General features: G+C 42.1%; 3 protein-coding genes and 1 non-coding gene across 4 annotated transcripts; 2 read left to right on the forward strand and 2 right to left on the reverse strand.

The window, feature by feature from the left end:
- The first annotated feature begins 802 nt into the window (after positions 1–802).
- On the forward strand, positions 803–4,183 carry mpc2b (mitochondrial pyruvate carrier 2b). The gene is made up of 5 exons (XM_058081517.2): positions 803–1,126; positions 2,185–2,225; positions 2,842–2,926; positions 3,055–3,166; positions 3,330–4,183. Exons 1-5 carry the CDS (start codon positions 1,033–1,035, stop codon positions 3,370–3,372), a joined length of 375 nt encoding a protein of 124 aa, XP_057937500.1. The 5' UTR covers positions 803–1,032; the 3' UTR covers positions 3,373–4,183.
- A 188-nt stretch (positions 4,184–4,371) lies between these two features.
- On the reverse strand, positions 4,372–7,470 carry rpl24 (ribosomal protein L24). The gene is made up of 6 exons (XM_058081516.2): positions 7,413–7,470; positions 7,211–7,286; positions 6,841–6,951; positions 4,927–5,063; positions 4,723–4,786; positions 4,372–4,503 (listed from the first exon to the last, which is right to left on the reverse strand). The coding sequence occupies exons 1-6, from the start codon at positions 7,415–7,417 to the stop codon at positions 4,423–4,425; spliced, it is 474 nt and encodes a 157-aa protein (XP_057937499.1). The 5' UTR covers positions 7,418–7,470; the 3' UTR covers positions 4,372–4,422.
- Positions 5,618–5,799, reverse strand: LOC131136362 (small nucleolar RNA SNORA23). Its single transcript, XR_009131737.2, has one exon. It is a non-coding gene; the product is annotated as a small nucleolar RNA SNORA23 (small nucleolar RNA).
- A 351-nt stretch (positions 7,471–7,821) lies between the features above and the next one.
- Positions 7,822–13,100, forward strand: cep97 (centrosomal protein 97). The gene is made up of 11 exons (XM_058081486.2): positions 7,822–7,991; positions 8,470–8,612; positions 8,682–8,840; positions 8,918–9,019; positions 9,097–9,210; positions 9,289–9,455; positions 9,844–10,008; positions 10,093–10,271; positions 10,645–11,167; positions 12,088–12,163; positions 12,294–13,100. Exons 1-11 carry the CDS (start codon positions 7,958–7,960, stop codon positions 12,747–12,749), a joined length of 2,118 nt encoding a protein of 705 aa, XP_057937469.2. The 5' UTR covers positions 7,822–7,957; the 3' UTR covers positions 12,750–13,100.
- Positions 13,101–13,284: the final 184 nt, after the last annotated feature.

The raw sequence follows: 13,284 nt of genomic DNA on the forward strand, positions 1-13,284 counted from the left end.
GCATAAAAACACACAGTACTGAAACAATATTGGGAAAAATAAAAGAAATATTACAAATTGTATTGCTCAATTTTTCATTATTAAATAATTTAATAATGTCCGATTGTAATGTAACTGCAATATTGTGAGCAATGATGGTTAAAATGTAATATGTTGTAAAGAATTATTATGAATTATTATGCTGTGATTGACTGGCCACCAGTCCAGGGTGTACCCCGCCTCTCCCCCAAAGACAGCTGGGATAGGCTCCAGCATACCCGCGACCCTAGTGAGGATAAGTGGCATAGACAATAGATGGATGGATGAATTATTATGAATTATAAAGGCAGCCAGCAAATGTGTACAAACTATGTACTATAGTGTAACATATCTCCACCCAGTTGGGATACGCTGTGCATATGAATTACACACTCTAACTCTAAACCAATCAGATACGAGTTCTCAACAGCCAGACCAATGAGAACAGTGTCACTTTCTCATCCTCCCCTGTTTGTGCTCGGTTGTGGTACAAAGTCGTGAGGGGAATTTCGGCTCCTTTAAGGGAATTGCTTCTTAGTGGTCGGAACCCAAAAATGAGTCAGTTCTTTCGGTTCCCAAATGTGTTTTTAATATTAATTTTTTTTAATTCGTTTATTACAAAACTCGTTTGAAATGAATTAGAACTTCAATATACAAATATAATTAGATTAAGTGATTATTATTTATATGGCTTTATTTATATGCTGCCCATGATGACTAAAACAGACAAGAAAAAAACGGATCGTTCATCAAGGAACCGTCTTTCTTATTTTAAAAAGCCGAATCTTTCGCGAACGACTCATCACTTGAACAAAGTCACCTCGTTGTGTCGGTCAGGGAGAAGCTAATGACAGCTAACGACATCTTCTAAACTTAAACTCATGTTTGTATACTCAGAAACGTCACAAATATTTTACTGCTGTGTGACTTTTAATTCTAACAGTTAATTGCTTCTACCGTCTTTGATTATTGTTAAGTTAGCTAGCATTTGCTCCCCTCAAAAAAGCTACCATCATGGCTGCCCTAAGAGCGTCCTATCACAGGATTTTGGACAGGATCGAGCACATACTGCCTGCCAAACTGAGACCTTTATACAACCACCCAGCAGGTAAGGTACATAATCGATCAGAGTGTCGATCAAGTGAGATGAAAAGTGTCGATATCTGGAAAACCGTGGCTCGCATCTGTCACAATGTTGCATTGTGTCTGTATTACCGGGAGTTGACAACACCAGTTTGATTGCATTTTAATGCAGAAAATGCCATCTCTGTACTTTGTGTGTTTATTTTCAGTAGTGAGCCAATATCCAAACATATACTGTAATGGCAGGTGATGGAAGCATGATATATTTCATGATTGCATCCATTCCAGTTTTTTATTTGTAGCTATTTATATGCATGACGGTGAAAGATATTATTGTGTTCGGGGTTTATACGGGGTTCGTTTAAACATGAAAATCTCCCACCAAAAATGTTGCGTCCCATTCATGCCTGTGGGAGGGGTTGCCTGCATTTCGTGCTCAAGGGCATTGGTACAAGGACAACTTTGCAAGCAGGTATGAAGCCACCTCCCTCCCAGATCATTTACAGTAACAGTATGTCCTAGTTTTTGTGTGTCAGCATCAAGGAAGAGTGTAGAGGAATGACATTTCTGGCTAATATAGTCATAAATGAAAGCAGAAACCATATATTTATAATAATATACTATATACTATATATACTGGTTTGAAAGACCCCCTGTAAAAATGCTATATCCTTGATATGACAAAAGTGCTCTGATGATTTAAAGACCAACTGCTTCTGCAAAAACGTGAATCAATCCCCAGATTCAAACTGATTGCATGAGTTGGTCTGATGTCATTCATGTGCCGGATTTTGCCCCGGGCCGCCATTTGCATAGCTTTGGTGTGCCAAGACCATTCTGCTGCCCTTTTATGGTGTTGCCTTGCCTTGTTTTGTGTGAGGTTTTAGTACCTATGGTGAGGGTGTGAACGGCATCTGGAGCGAGCACTGAACTCCCCAAAATATGCTGGGAGGCCAACCAACCACCCAACCAGCTTTTTAAAGCCTGATTTAGTGCATTTGCATTGATTAGTTTTGGACTTGTACCCAAATGAAGAAAAATGCCTTGCTTTCATGGTTGCCTTTTCTTCTGTTTTCATTCAAGGTCCAAAAACAGTTTTCTTCTGGGCTCCAATGTTCAAATGGGTATGTACACTCTTTTATTATTATCTCAAACTATAAACATACCCATGAAAGCCAGTGTGATTGTTCCACATTTTGTAGCCACCTGCGAGCCAAAATCAACACCGGTGCCATTCACAAAGCTGCAGCTAGCGTGGGATACTAACACAGCAATTTACATCTTCACGTTGTCGTCATCAAACACAAACAGCCGATTGAGTCCTATGAAGCAAAGAGCTTTGAGAACAGAAACCTACCAAAAAAAAATATCCTCACTAGGGTCACAGGGTATTATTATTATTACTATATATATTTTTTTTGTTGGGAACTGATATTTTCTAGAAACATACCTATGTTCTACTGCTGATTACTAAAGAACGGAAAAAGGTCGAAACAACATTTTTCTGCTGAAAGATGAGTCTAACCTTTCTTTTGGTATATACCATGTCTATACAGCCCTAGGACACAATATTCTGTGTGCCTTCAAAAATCTGTCAAAACAATAAAAAAAAATAAAAATATTTAAATGAGTTATTAAATATTTGCATATTATTCACATACATGATGAAATAACTGGTTATTTCACCTGCGGGACTCCACTAGCCGACAATTGACTGCATTAATGACCTTCTGTCTTCAGGGTCTGGTTGTAGCTGGTTTGGCTGATATGACTCGACCAGCAGAAAAGCTCAGTACCTCCCAGTCTGCAGTACTGACAGCAACAGGTAACAGGAGCCTTAAGAGATCATCATACAGTAATAGAAGTGGAGAAATGTATGCCAAAGGTTTTCCTCAAACAAACGTTATCTTGTGCTGTTTTGGCAAAACATAACCTTTGCTCTTGTTCCATCAGGGCTCATCTGGTCCAGATATTCACTGGTCATCATCCCAAAGAACTGGAACCTGTTTGCGGTAAACTTCTTTGTGGGCAGCGCCGGAGCGTCGCAGCTGTACAGGATTTGGAGGTCAGGACGACAAAAGCTCCTAGAACTAAACAAAACCTATTTTTCACCTTTTTTTTTTGAAGAACATGCTGCACATGTACAAGCTAAAGATCCTCTATATGCACTGTACCCTTTGCGACAGAACAAAATGGACTTAATTTGATTTGTTTTTGTCCCTGAATAGCTACAATCAAGACCAGAAGGCTAAGGAGGTAACCGAGTCCTGAGTGTTCTCGGTGGACTAAAAGGACGACTTCACACCAGGCACTAACCTGTCCCCCATTTCACGTCATTTGTACCTCATCACGTCGTTTCCATGTTACCGCAGCCATTGCCAGCTAACGTCATCCGACCATATCCAAGCCCCTTTTCTCTGCTGGAAATGTGCACTTTCCCTAAAGTTCCAAGTTTCCTCAGGACATTTAATTGACATAGAACAAAAAACAAACTTGAGAATGATAACCAATGCAAAAGTATGACTTTCTTTTTGTAACAAGTTCTGATTGTACATTTAGTTTGTCTTCATGTGTCATTCAGAAGTTTGGGTTGTTTTGCTTTTTCCATCAAGTGTAGCAATCATTACCTCATGCAATCATTTCCCAAAATTACCAGCGTTTAGTTACAGGGTTGTGATGGAAGGAATGTGTCCTCATGAAATTTATTTGATATAATTATCCATTGATTCATTTAATGGCTTTGAACCAAGGAAGAACAAACTAATCAATTTATTGCTTCATTGTATTTTTGTTGGCTTGTCCTAACTGAATGTTGCAATTGTTTAACTTGCAGTGTTTTAATGCTAGCTAACAATGGTACTGACATGCTAATGTTTTTGCATTTGGGAAAGGGATTTTTGTAATTATAAATCAGTCTTCATATTTTTTAAATTCCCCACACCGTATTGGTAAGAAATGTTATCACCTTAATATCTGATCTGGTGAAATAGCACTTTGAGGCACTGTAGAAATGTAATGGCTGTGAAAGACAAATAAAAACCCTGTTCAGCTATGAAACAGCAAATTTAATGGATGCCCTTCGCACCTTTTGTCATACTTGTACCTATTTATGATGGCCTCGTAATGCAAGATTTAAGGATGTTACACAGGAAAACATTTTTCACTGTGGCATGAAACCCTCACCAGAATCTGTCAGTGCATTTAAGGTATTGGAAAAAGGAAATAGAACGAATGCTCATGAGCCATGATAGACAAACAACAAGAGCCTGATTGATGGTTAACCAAAAGTTTTATTCACAACCAGAAACAAGAAGCCAGGGTTTAGCGTTTGCCACCAACACGGGGCGCGCTAACCTTCATGGGCTTGGCAATCTTGGGTTTCTGTGCAGCCTTGGTAGTAGCCTACAGAACAGAATTAAAGAAGGAACATTGTTTAAAACTATATACCACAGAGCCTTGATTCTATAGCAGACGAATAGGGAACGACGTATGCTGCTGCTTGTTGCAATCTACAGTATCTGTAACTCAGTACAATAACGCCACTAGATGTCACTACAATTCATGCAATCAGCGGTAAGAGTAATTGAAGTATAGCTTGATGAAAACACAAACAGCACTTACCTTCGCACTGGGGGCAGCGGGCTTCTTGGCTGCCTGCTTTGCCTTCTTGGCCTCCTTAGCAGCCCTAAAAAATGAAAAGAAAAAAAATCACATTGCTTAACATATTTATAATAATTTATGTGCTGAATTGGACAATGCGGAGGCAATTCTACTAATAAAGTACAGCAGTCTAAGTGGTCTAAAGGCACAGTTTTAACTTCTTACCTGATGGCCTGTTCTCTCTGTGCCTTGCGAACCTCAGGCTTCTGGTTCCTCTTGGCCATGATCTCAGCCAGGGAGGCACCAGTTATGGCCCTCTGGAACTTGACGGCGCGCCGAGTACGCTTTTTAGACACCTCTTCCTGTTAGGGATGGGGGCGGAGGATGATTTATTGACAACTACTGAGAGAAACGTGTCACCGTCCCTCGCTACATCGTGGTTGGAATATTGCACCCTCACTCTTGTCATACTCTTCAAAAATGAATAAACAATCACTGTTTCATGGTTAAATACGACCTATTAGTAAAAGAAAAACAATGCATATGTAGGCAAATGATAGTAATTTTGCATGTTATATGTAAAAGTGCAGTCTTGTGTGAAAAATTGCCATGCACCTAGGGCACAGTGTAGATTGTGTGTACATTTAATGGTGGCCTAAAACAATTGAGTATCTCTACTAAATCTGTCCAAAAGTGGGAAAGTTATATCCCAGTTTTTGTTCCTTATTTGGTTTTTGGATATTTAGATTTTTTTTTTAATGTCTACTACATTCATTCATATGCTGTGTATCTCCAGGGGGCTAAGCCCCCCGTCCTCAGAACCTAGTGACGCCCCTGGAAGCTACTAATTGACGATATACAGTAAATTAAATAGTTGCTATAACCATAGAAATACTAGCTTTACAAGTTTCTTAAGGCGTGTTGGAGAGTTTGGAGGCTGGCCGATGGTAAGTAGCCACAGATGACCAACAAGGACCAGTACTATGATCTCCTCGTGTTCTATGGTTGCAGGTGTGGAGTGAGCGCTGCTGCACAAACTGCAAAACACAGTCCGGCATCAACACATAACATGGACTGATCCCACGCACACCGTCCACCCACAGCCAAAATGATGCATACCGTATACAAGTACTGGTCTTACAATTGAGTCAGAGGCCAAATGGCAAAAGTTCGGATCTCGTCCTGAACACCTGAGCCAATTTAAATGCATCATTAAATGTACTGTCTAGGGATCGACCGATATGGGTTTTTTTTCGGGCCGATTTTTCCCCCATCACCCTTAGCCGATGGCCGATTTTGCTTGGGCCAATATTTGTGGCCGATACCGATTCCCTAATTACAATGGTAGGCACTTTTAAAGATGAAGCATTTAGCAGCATTCCTGGTTTTCAGACCCACAAACTAAACTATATTGTAGCGTCGCGGGGAGCACTTCCTGGTTCCCAGCGTGCTTTGCGGCACCGTCGATGTAAATAGTTAGTCAGTTTGCAGTTAAAGTTGCATAGTTGTTCATTCTAGTTCTGCTCAACTAGTGAGAGTGCTTTTATTCGTCTGTTGCGTTGGTATGTGATGTTTTTGGGATTTCTTATTCTCACACCATGACAAACTGTTATGCCTAGCAACCACCCAGTGACATGTGATGGGCTGTGAATGGTGTAAAAAGCTGGATTTTACTTTACAAATAAAAGCTGCCCTCTGCTATAAGACCCTTGAGTGCCACAATATGCTCAAGCACGTATATTGCATGCACTTGGCGTTCATGTTTCCCCATTCCAAAGCAGGTGGCAATATTTCAAGTAAGTTTAACTGTTAGAGGCTAATTAATAGTTGAAAACGTACCCTTGTTGTGATTCACTAGTGGCAGCGGGGTACCGCGACTGCGTGTGTTGCAGGGTCCTCCGGCAACAGAAAGCTGCCTGGCGGATGCCTGTCTGTAAATCATGCGGTGGAAAAATACATTGGCGAAACCGCGCGCCTATCGGCCGATACCAATTCATGTAAAGAACGCAAATATCGGCCCGATATATCGGCCGATCCTTAGTACTGTCATAATAAAATCTCAACAGCATGCCTCGAGAACCTGAAACAGCAATGACACACAATCACTTAAAACTTATACACAATTATTCTGTTACTTACAGACTGTCCCTTCTTGTGCTTGCGTCTGTACAGCACAGTCCAGTTGATCTGTCGAGGATTCCTCTTTGCCAAAAACGCAGACTCGCATTTGGCGTTCAAGAACTGGAACACCTGTTAAATTCATCACATATTACATTTATTTACTCTGTTGTTGAATTCTGAGCTAGCTAGCCTGCTACAGACAACCACTAGCAAGGCTGGGCGATAGCATACGAGCCGGGTAGGCCACTCCAGTTTATTAATTTCAATATGCGGTATATGATGTAGTCCAAACACTTAGCTGTTATCTAAACAAATAGTATACAACATTATAGATTCTAAATTAGGCAAAACCGCTAAGTGCCACATGGAAAACATTGCCAACGATTACCTTCCCGTCTATCCTGGCGTATCGGCGGCCATGACCGGGGTATATTTTGTACCCGCTGAAACTGCACAACTCGACCCTGAAAAAAACAAATGTAGGGGGTCACTGTGAGTAATGCGTTTATTTATGCGATAAAGCGTCATGTTGGAGTAACATATTTTGTCTAAATATTCAGATGGCATTTGATTGTAATCCGTAAACTCACTTCATGACGACTACGAGTCGGGCGCACAACCGGAAAGAAAGATGGCGGAAGCGGAAGTTGATTTATAAAATATGTTTTGTTTTTTCAAAGTCGATGACGTTTTATAATAAGTATTATATTTGGCAATTAATTATTTAAAAAATATTAAATCTAAAATATACTGTCCCCACACTGGAAACTTCAGTTTGACGTCCTCTTGGTTGCCACTAACCTTCTGCTTGTAACTTTCAATATTTTGTAATTCATATTAATATTTTGTTGTATCAGAAAACATTTTAAAAATTACTCAATACAGAAAAAGATCGCTGTTGTGGATAGTGAATTTGTCGCAAAGGACAACCGAAATTGTAATCTATCACAAGATTCGGCGCGCGCATCACACAGGAGTGAACATTAATTATAAACTACATTTCCCAGAATGCTATCCGATTGCACAGTTTGAACTTCTTGCTAACGACCGACTCTGGTTGTTGTATTCCCAAGAAAGGCTGCAGCTAATAGAATTCCAATATAACATTAACATTGGTTGTTTATGTAACTGTAACATGGGGGTATCCGATTTAGAGCTTGATACGAATGGTAAGCGTGTGTTTTATTCTAAGCTTTAATCTAAGCTATCTATGTGTTTGTGTTACATGGTTAGCTAACATGCATTGAGCTCTACCGTTAGCTAGCGTCAGTTGTCAATCGGTGATGAGAAGGACAGTTTCAGTATCAGTGTGATGGTACATTACCAAATAACTATAATTTTCAGTGTTATTACACAAAATGGAGATACAGTAATACAGTACTTGTTTTACTTTGTCTAATGGTTTCAAATGTTAGCAACGCAAACAAGATAATTCTTGTGCATGATTGTGCTATGCTAAGTTTATTTCGCACAACCCTCGTATTATATCAACATTTAAATGACTAGATCCTCATTCGAGATAAGGTAGCTATTTAACACAACGATTCAAGAATCCCCCAGTTTTATGTTTGTATGTATGGTTGTGGTAAACAGCCCGCTTGCATTTTCTATAGTTTATGACTTGATTTGTTTCCTTCCATCCAAAAGGACCAGTGGTGGATCTTTCAGCAAGAGGCATGCGGAAGCTTGACTCCAGTTTTGTCTGCTCCGAGGACACACACACTCTCATACTGGACCAGAACCAAATTATGAAACTTGACCATCTGGAAAGGAACCCAGGCCTCCAGCAGGTGCTCTAACTCCTCATTTAGACCCGTGTGTGGAGTGACATAATATGATACAATTTTTTTTATATTTAGCTGTCCGTAGCCAGCAACCGTCTGGTCAGGATGATGGGTGTGTCACATCTTCAAGAGCTGCAAGTCCTCAATCTCCCCAATAACAGCATTGGCTACATTGAGGGATTAAGGGATCTGCCGAACCTCAAATGGCTCAACCTGTCCGGAAATGCTATTAAGGTACGGAAAAGGTGGTGTCGATGAATGCATCAAATGCATATGTAACTGTACAGGTATTTGTTTTTGTTTTTACATAGGTCATTGAGCAACTAAACAACTGTGTCTCGCTCCAACACTTGGATCTTTCGGATAACAGCATATCTACCATTGGTGATCTGAGTAAACTTGCAGCACTGAAGGTGAGGAAAGGATCATCAAACATTAGTGAATGATGGTACGCACTCTTTGTTTTATGACTAATTTGCCACTTTTGCAGACACTTCTCCTGCATGGAAACAGCATCACAACACTCCACACCGTGCCTGCCAATCTCTCCACACACGTGTCCATCCTGTCTTTGGCCTCGAATGAGATAACAGATCTCAACGAAGTATTGTTAATATTAGTAATAATTTATCTTTTCTCCGTTTTATACACGCTCACTGTTGTTGTCTTGTATGCTTCATAGGTGGCATACCTGGCCCCTCTCCACAAACTGGAGCAGTTATCCATCATGAACAACCCTTGTGTAATGCCAACCCCCTCGCTTCCGCGTTTTGACTACCGGCCGTATGTGATGAGTTGGTGTCTGAACCTGAAAGTCTTGGATGGCTTTGTAGTGTCTCAGAAAGAAGGGTTAGTACTTCTTAGCCTTGTTGCAATTGGCGATTAAATACACGGTACACATGCATATCGTATTTCCTCAAATAGTGGCCTCCGCTTTAGTAGATGCCAGGCCTCGATTAATCGCAGGCTGTGTCCACTTGGATAAACAGAAGCCGCACCTCAAATACATGCTGCCTTCTCTCTCACTGTTGTTGATACAGGATGGTGACAAGGACAATATCCTGGCTTCTGTATACAGTAGTAGTAGTTTAAGTAGCATAAAAAGGTGCTAAAGATAGCAGCAACAGAATCATATATATTCATTCAAGTATCATTGTTCATTTGTAATGGATGCTTCTATATGAGGAACTGTGGTATTTAAAACATTCTCTCCCGTGTACTTTATCACCATCACCAGACTCAAAGCAGAGTGGCTGTACAGTCAGGGCAAAGGTCGTTCCTATCGACCAGGCCAGCATGTGCAGCTGGTTCAGTACCTTTCTACCGTTTGCCTCCGCACCTCGTCGTCGCCTCTGGTGATGGCGGAAGATGCCAAACTGGAGAAGATCCTGACTAAGCAGAGGTAGAATCTTTTCTTTTGATTGAAACTTGGCTTTTAATCGGAAAATGATGGAGTGAATGACGCAGTGTCATTTGTCTTCCTGAGGTTCCACCAAATGCAGCTGTTGGAGGAGATGCGGGGAGAATGTCCCAGCCCTCCTCGGCCCGCTCAGCTGGCTGTAGAAAAGCCCGGTCCCTTGCACACATCAGCACAAGGGGGGGCCACAGAAGGGCAGAAAAGGAGCACTCCATCACCAGCCGCTGTTCTATTAGACCAAGAGAAAGGTTAGTAAAAAGAAAAGCTGATTCGTCTTTTTTTGCACAATATATATTGTCATTGAAATATCATTGTACTCATATAGTGGCTTTATTACCACTTTTACAAGTCACTCAACTGCAGTCAGTACCAGGCTCTATTAGGCATGAGGCATATATTACCTCATTCGCGACCAAAGACGTAGACGACCCGGCCGCTCACTCCCAAAGATGTATTTATACGTCTTTCTCAATCACAAAGGTGATAATGCAACTCCACGATAGAAGAGAACACGCTTGGTGTGGTTTTAAGCCGTACACAAGACATCTAGTGTACGTACGTGGTGTCCATTAGAGTGGAGGGCATTGTATTTCAAGTTTGGTCATCCTTCCTTCCATATAGGGCCAGCAGTGCAGTTCAACACCTGGGTGAGCTGTAACCCCTCCAACACATCACGACCACACATTTCCAGCCCCGGCAGGCTCAGAGAAGAGAGCCTCTGTCTGGAAGAGGTGCAGACCGATGAGGACAAACAGAACAGCAGCATGCTCTCCTCCGAGTCCTCCTTCCTGCCCTTCACGTCTGACCCAGAACCACAGCTGACTCACTCAGACAGCGAGGACGAGACGGAGACATTTGAAGCAGACTCCCTGGCCCCCACGCTTCCCCGGGAAGCCCCCCCGCTGCAGTCTGCAGCGATTAGCTCGCAGACGCCACACCTCGAAGCTCCCAGAGAAGAAGGTTTAAAGTTCATCATAAAACAGTCAGCTTGTGAGGAAGTAAAAACAGCGGCTGTTAAAATCCAGTCGTGGTGGAGGGGGCAGTACACGCGCTGTTGTCACCCCGTGGCCCGAGAGGTCCGCAGTGAGATACGGCTACGCAGGATGCAAGACCACATCATCTTCTTGACAGAAAAACTGGACAGGTACACGACTACTCTACGTACTCTTTGTAGCCCCTACAAAGGGGCCCCTTATCCTACTTTTGTGACTTTTGTGTTTTACTCTAGTTGTATAGGATCTAGAAATGACAGCTGTCTTAAATCCCATGAACTGTAGGGGTGAGAATTTTTCACCATTGTTAGAGCCCTGTAGACATGAAATAACACCCCTATAGTCACCTTTACACTCCTATTATTCTTTATTTGCAACCCATTTCTCAACTGTAATGGGCAGGCTACGGGACAGGGACACAACAGACAGCTGCCTAATTTAAACACAGCATGCTAACGAGCAAACTAGTTAGCATCCAGTTTGTTTATTTAAGAAAGGAGTTGGAGAAAAAGGGAAAAGTAAGAAACCAAAAACATACCACTTCCACACGGAATGAGAGGAACTTTTTTCCCCACTATGTCATGGCCGACTCCATGCAGTTTTACGTCAGCGTAAAGTAATCATCATTGTAACATTACGGAGGCCTAGTGACCAGAAGACTACATATAACTTGTCTTTCAATAGTTTTTGCCGAATAATAGTCCATATGCGACCACAAAACAGCAGCCATTTATTAATGAATTATTGAAAATAGAGTGAGGGAGCGATGTTGCGATGTAGCCATGACCACTCACAACAGAGTATGGATGGTCAGGGGAACAGGCTGATTTGCCCTCTAGAGAAATTGAGATTTATGGTGTAATTTACTCCAACTTATTGTAGTGCTCCACTTGGATCCAGTATCATTTCAAAAGGCCATGGGATGAGCAGGATCGGGTCCGTTTAAGAAGCGTCCTTATATCGAATTTGTGACATCTAGTGTGTTATATCTCATAACGGTCTGCATGTTTTTTGATCATTTAGGTCCAAAGACTTTTACTAAAATTGCACACAAATGTGGTTTTCTTTGCAGGGTGCAGAAACAGTGCCAAGAGGAGAGGTTACAAAGGCTGGTGCAGAAGGATGCGGTTAGGTTTCTATGGAAACAGGTAGCGAAACTGTGTAGCGAAATCTGCTTTTTGTTCCAATTTAGCCAAGACATGACACAGCTGTCACTGCAGTTATGAGTGTGTTTGGGTGTGATTACCGAAAGTGGCACGCTGCTTGTGTCTCTTGTAGGTGCAGTCCATGCTGCAGTGGAAGCAGTCAGTAGACGAACAGCTGCTTGGCCTCCCTCACATCTCTGGTGGTCCGTGCCAGGCATCACCCCCTCCGATGGCCTGCAGCACCACCAACCAAGCGGCCACAGACATGTCCTTCCCAGACTCGGGATTCCAGACGACAAGAAAAGAGCAGGCGGCGCGGGAGGGCAGCTTCCTGAGCAGCGGGACTGGAGAGTCTGTCATGACAGTGCGAGCACTCAGCCCGAGTGGCGGCGGCGGCTCGGACAGCATGGACTGCATCCTCCTGGAGCAATATGCCTCCTCCTTGCAGCAGAGGGAGGAAGAGGACGAAGCAGAGGAAGTGGTTAGCGATCATTCGGTGACACCACGGCCGTCCTTGCCCGTCTCTCCTGGAAAATCAGTCCTGCAAACAGGAGATGAGGTGCAAGAAGGCTGCAGTCACACAAACTGAGAATCTTCAGCTCAAATCAAAAGAATGTAAATGATTACAGAATATCTACTGAACATGGCACTTTTATTACATTTATTACTCAGCTATTTATTGCTCAGCTTACATGCCTTTTTAAAAAAAATGAATGTTCTGCACTTGTGAAAGGCAAAACACTTAAACAACACTTAAAATGTAGCTTTGTTTACCAGTTGTTATTCAGCTAGTCTGCATCTGCTGTTACGTTTCTTTCTTATACTTCTCTCAATGATTGAATATTCACCTGTGCTCTTTCCTGTGATTAAACTGCAATAAAAGCAGATCACTGGATCAGATCACTTTTCCCTGGATTGAGCCACTACAGCCAACACAAACATCCATCCATCCATCCATCATCCTCACTAGGGTCACGGGTATGCTGTCTTTTGGGCGAGAGACGGGTTCCACCATGGACTGATGTCCAGCCAATCCCAGGGCACATATAGACAACCATTCACACTCACATTCATACCTATGGACCATTTGGAGTAAGTCAACACAAACATGCAAACTCAATTAT

Source organism: Doryrhamphus excisus, linkage group LG12 (assembly GCF_037039965.1).
Source record: "Doryrhamphus excisus strain RoL-2023G ecotype Guam linkage group LG12, RoL_Dexc_Guam_v1.1, whole genome shotgun sequence".
NCBI lineage: Eukaryota > Metazoa > Chordata > Actinopteri > Syngnathiformes > Syngnathidae > Doryrhamphus > Doryrhamphus excisus.

Excerpts from the sequence above, each read along its gene's own strand:
- mpc2b (XM_058081517.2), top strand. The coding sequence starts at position 1,033 with ATGGCTGCCCTAAGAGCGTCCTATCACAGGATTTTGGACAGGATCGAG. Across the intron at positions 2,226-2,841 it reads GGGCTCCAATGTTCAAATGG|GGTCTGGTTGTAGCTGGTTT; the intron begins GTATGTACACTC and ends TTCTGTCTTCAG. Across the intron at positions 3,167-3,329 it reads CAGCTGTACAGGATTTGGAG|CTACAATCAAGACCAGAAGG; the intron begins GTCAGGACGACA and ends GTCCCTGAATAG.
- rpl24 (XM_058081516.2), bottom strand. Across the intron at positions 5,064-6,840 it reads AGCACAAGAAGGGACAGTCT|GAAGAGGTGTCTAAAAAGCG; the intron begins GTAAGTAACAGA and ends CATCCCTAACAG. Across the intron at positions 4,504-4,722 it reads CCGCTGCCCCCAGTGCGAAG|GCTACTACCAAGGCTGCACA; the intron begins GTAAGTGCTGTT and ends TCTGTTCTGTAG.
- cep97 (XM_058081486.2), top strand. The coding sequence starts at position 7,958 with ATGGGGGTATCCGATTTAGAGCTTGATACGAATG. Across the intron at positions 9,211-9,288 it reads AGATAACAGATCTCAACGAA|GTGGCATACCTGGCCCCTCT; the intron begins GTATTGTTAATA and ends TATGCTTCATAG. Across the intron at positions 9,456-9,843 it reads GTAGTGTCTCAGAAAGAAGG|ACTCAAAGCAGAGTGGCTGT; the intron begins GTTAGTACTTCT and ends CACCATCACCAG.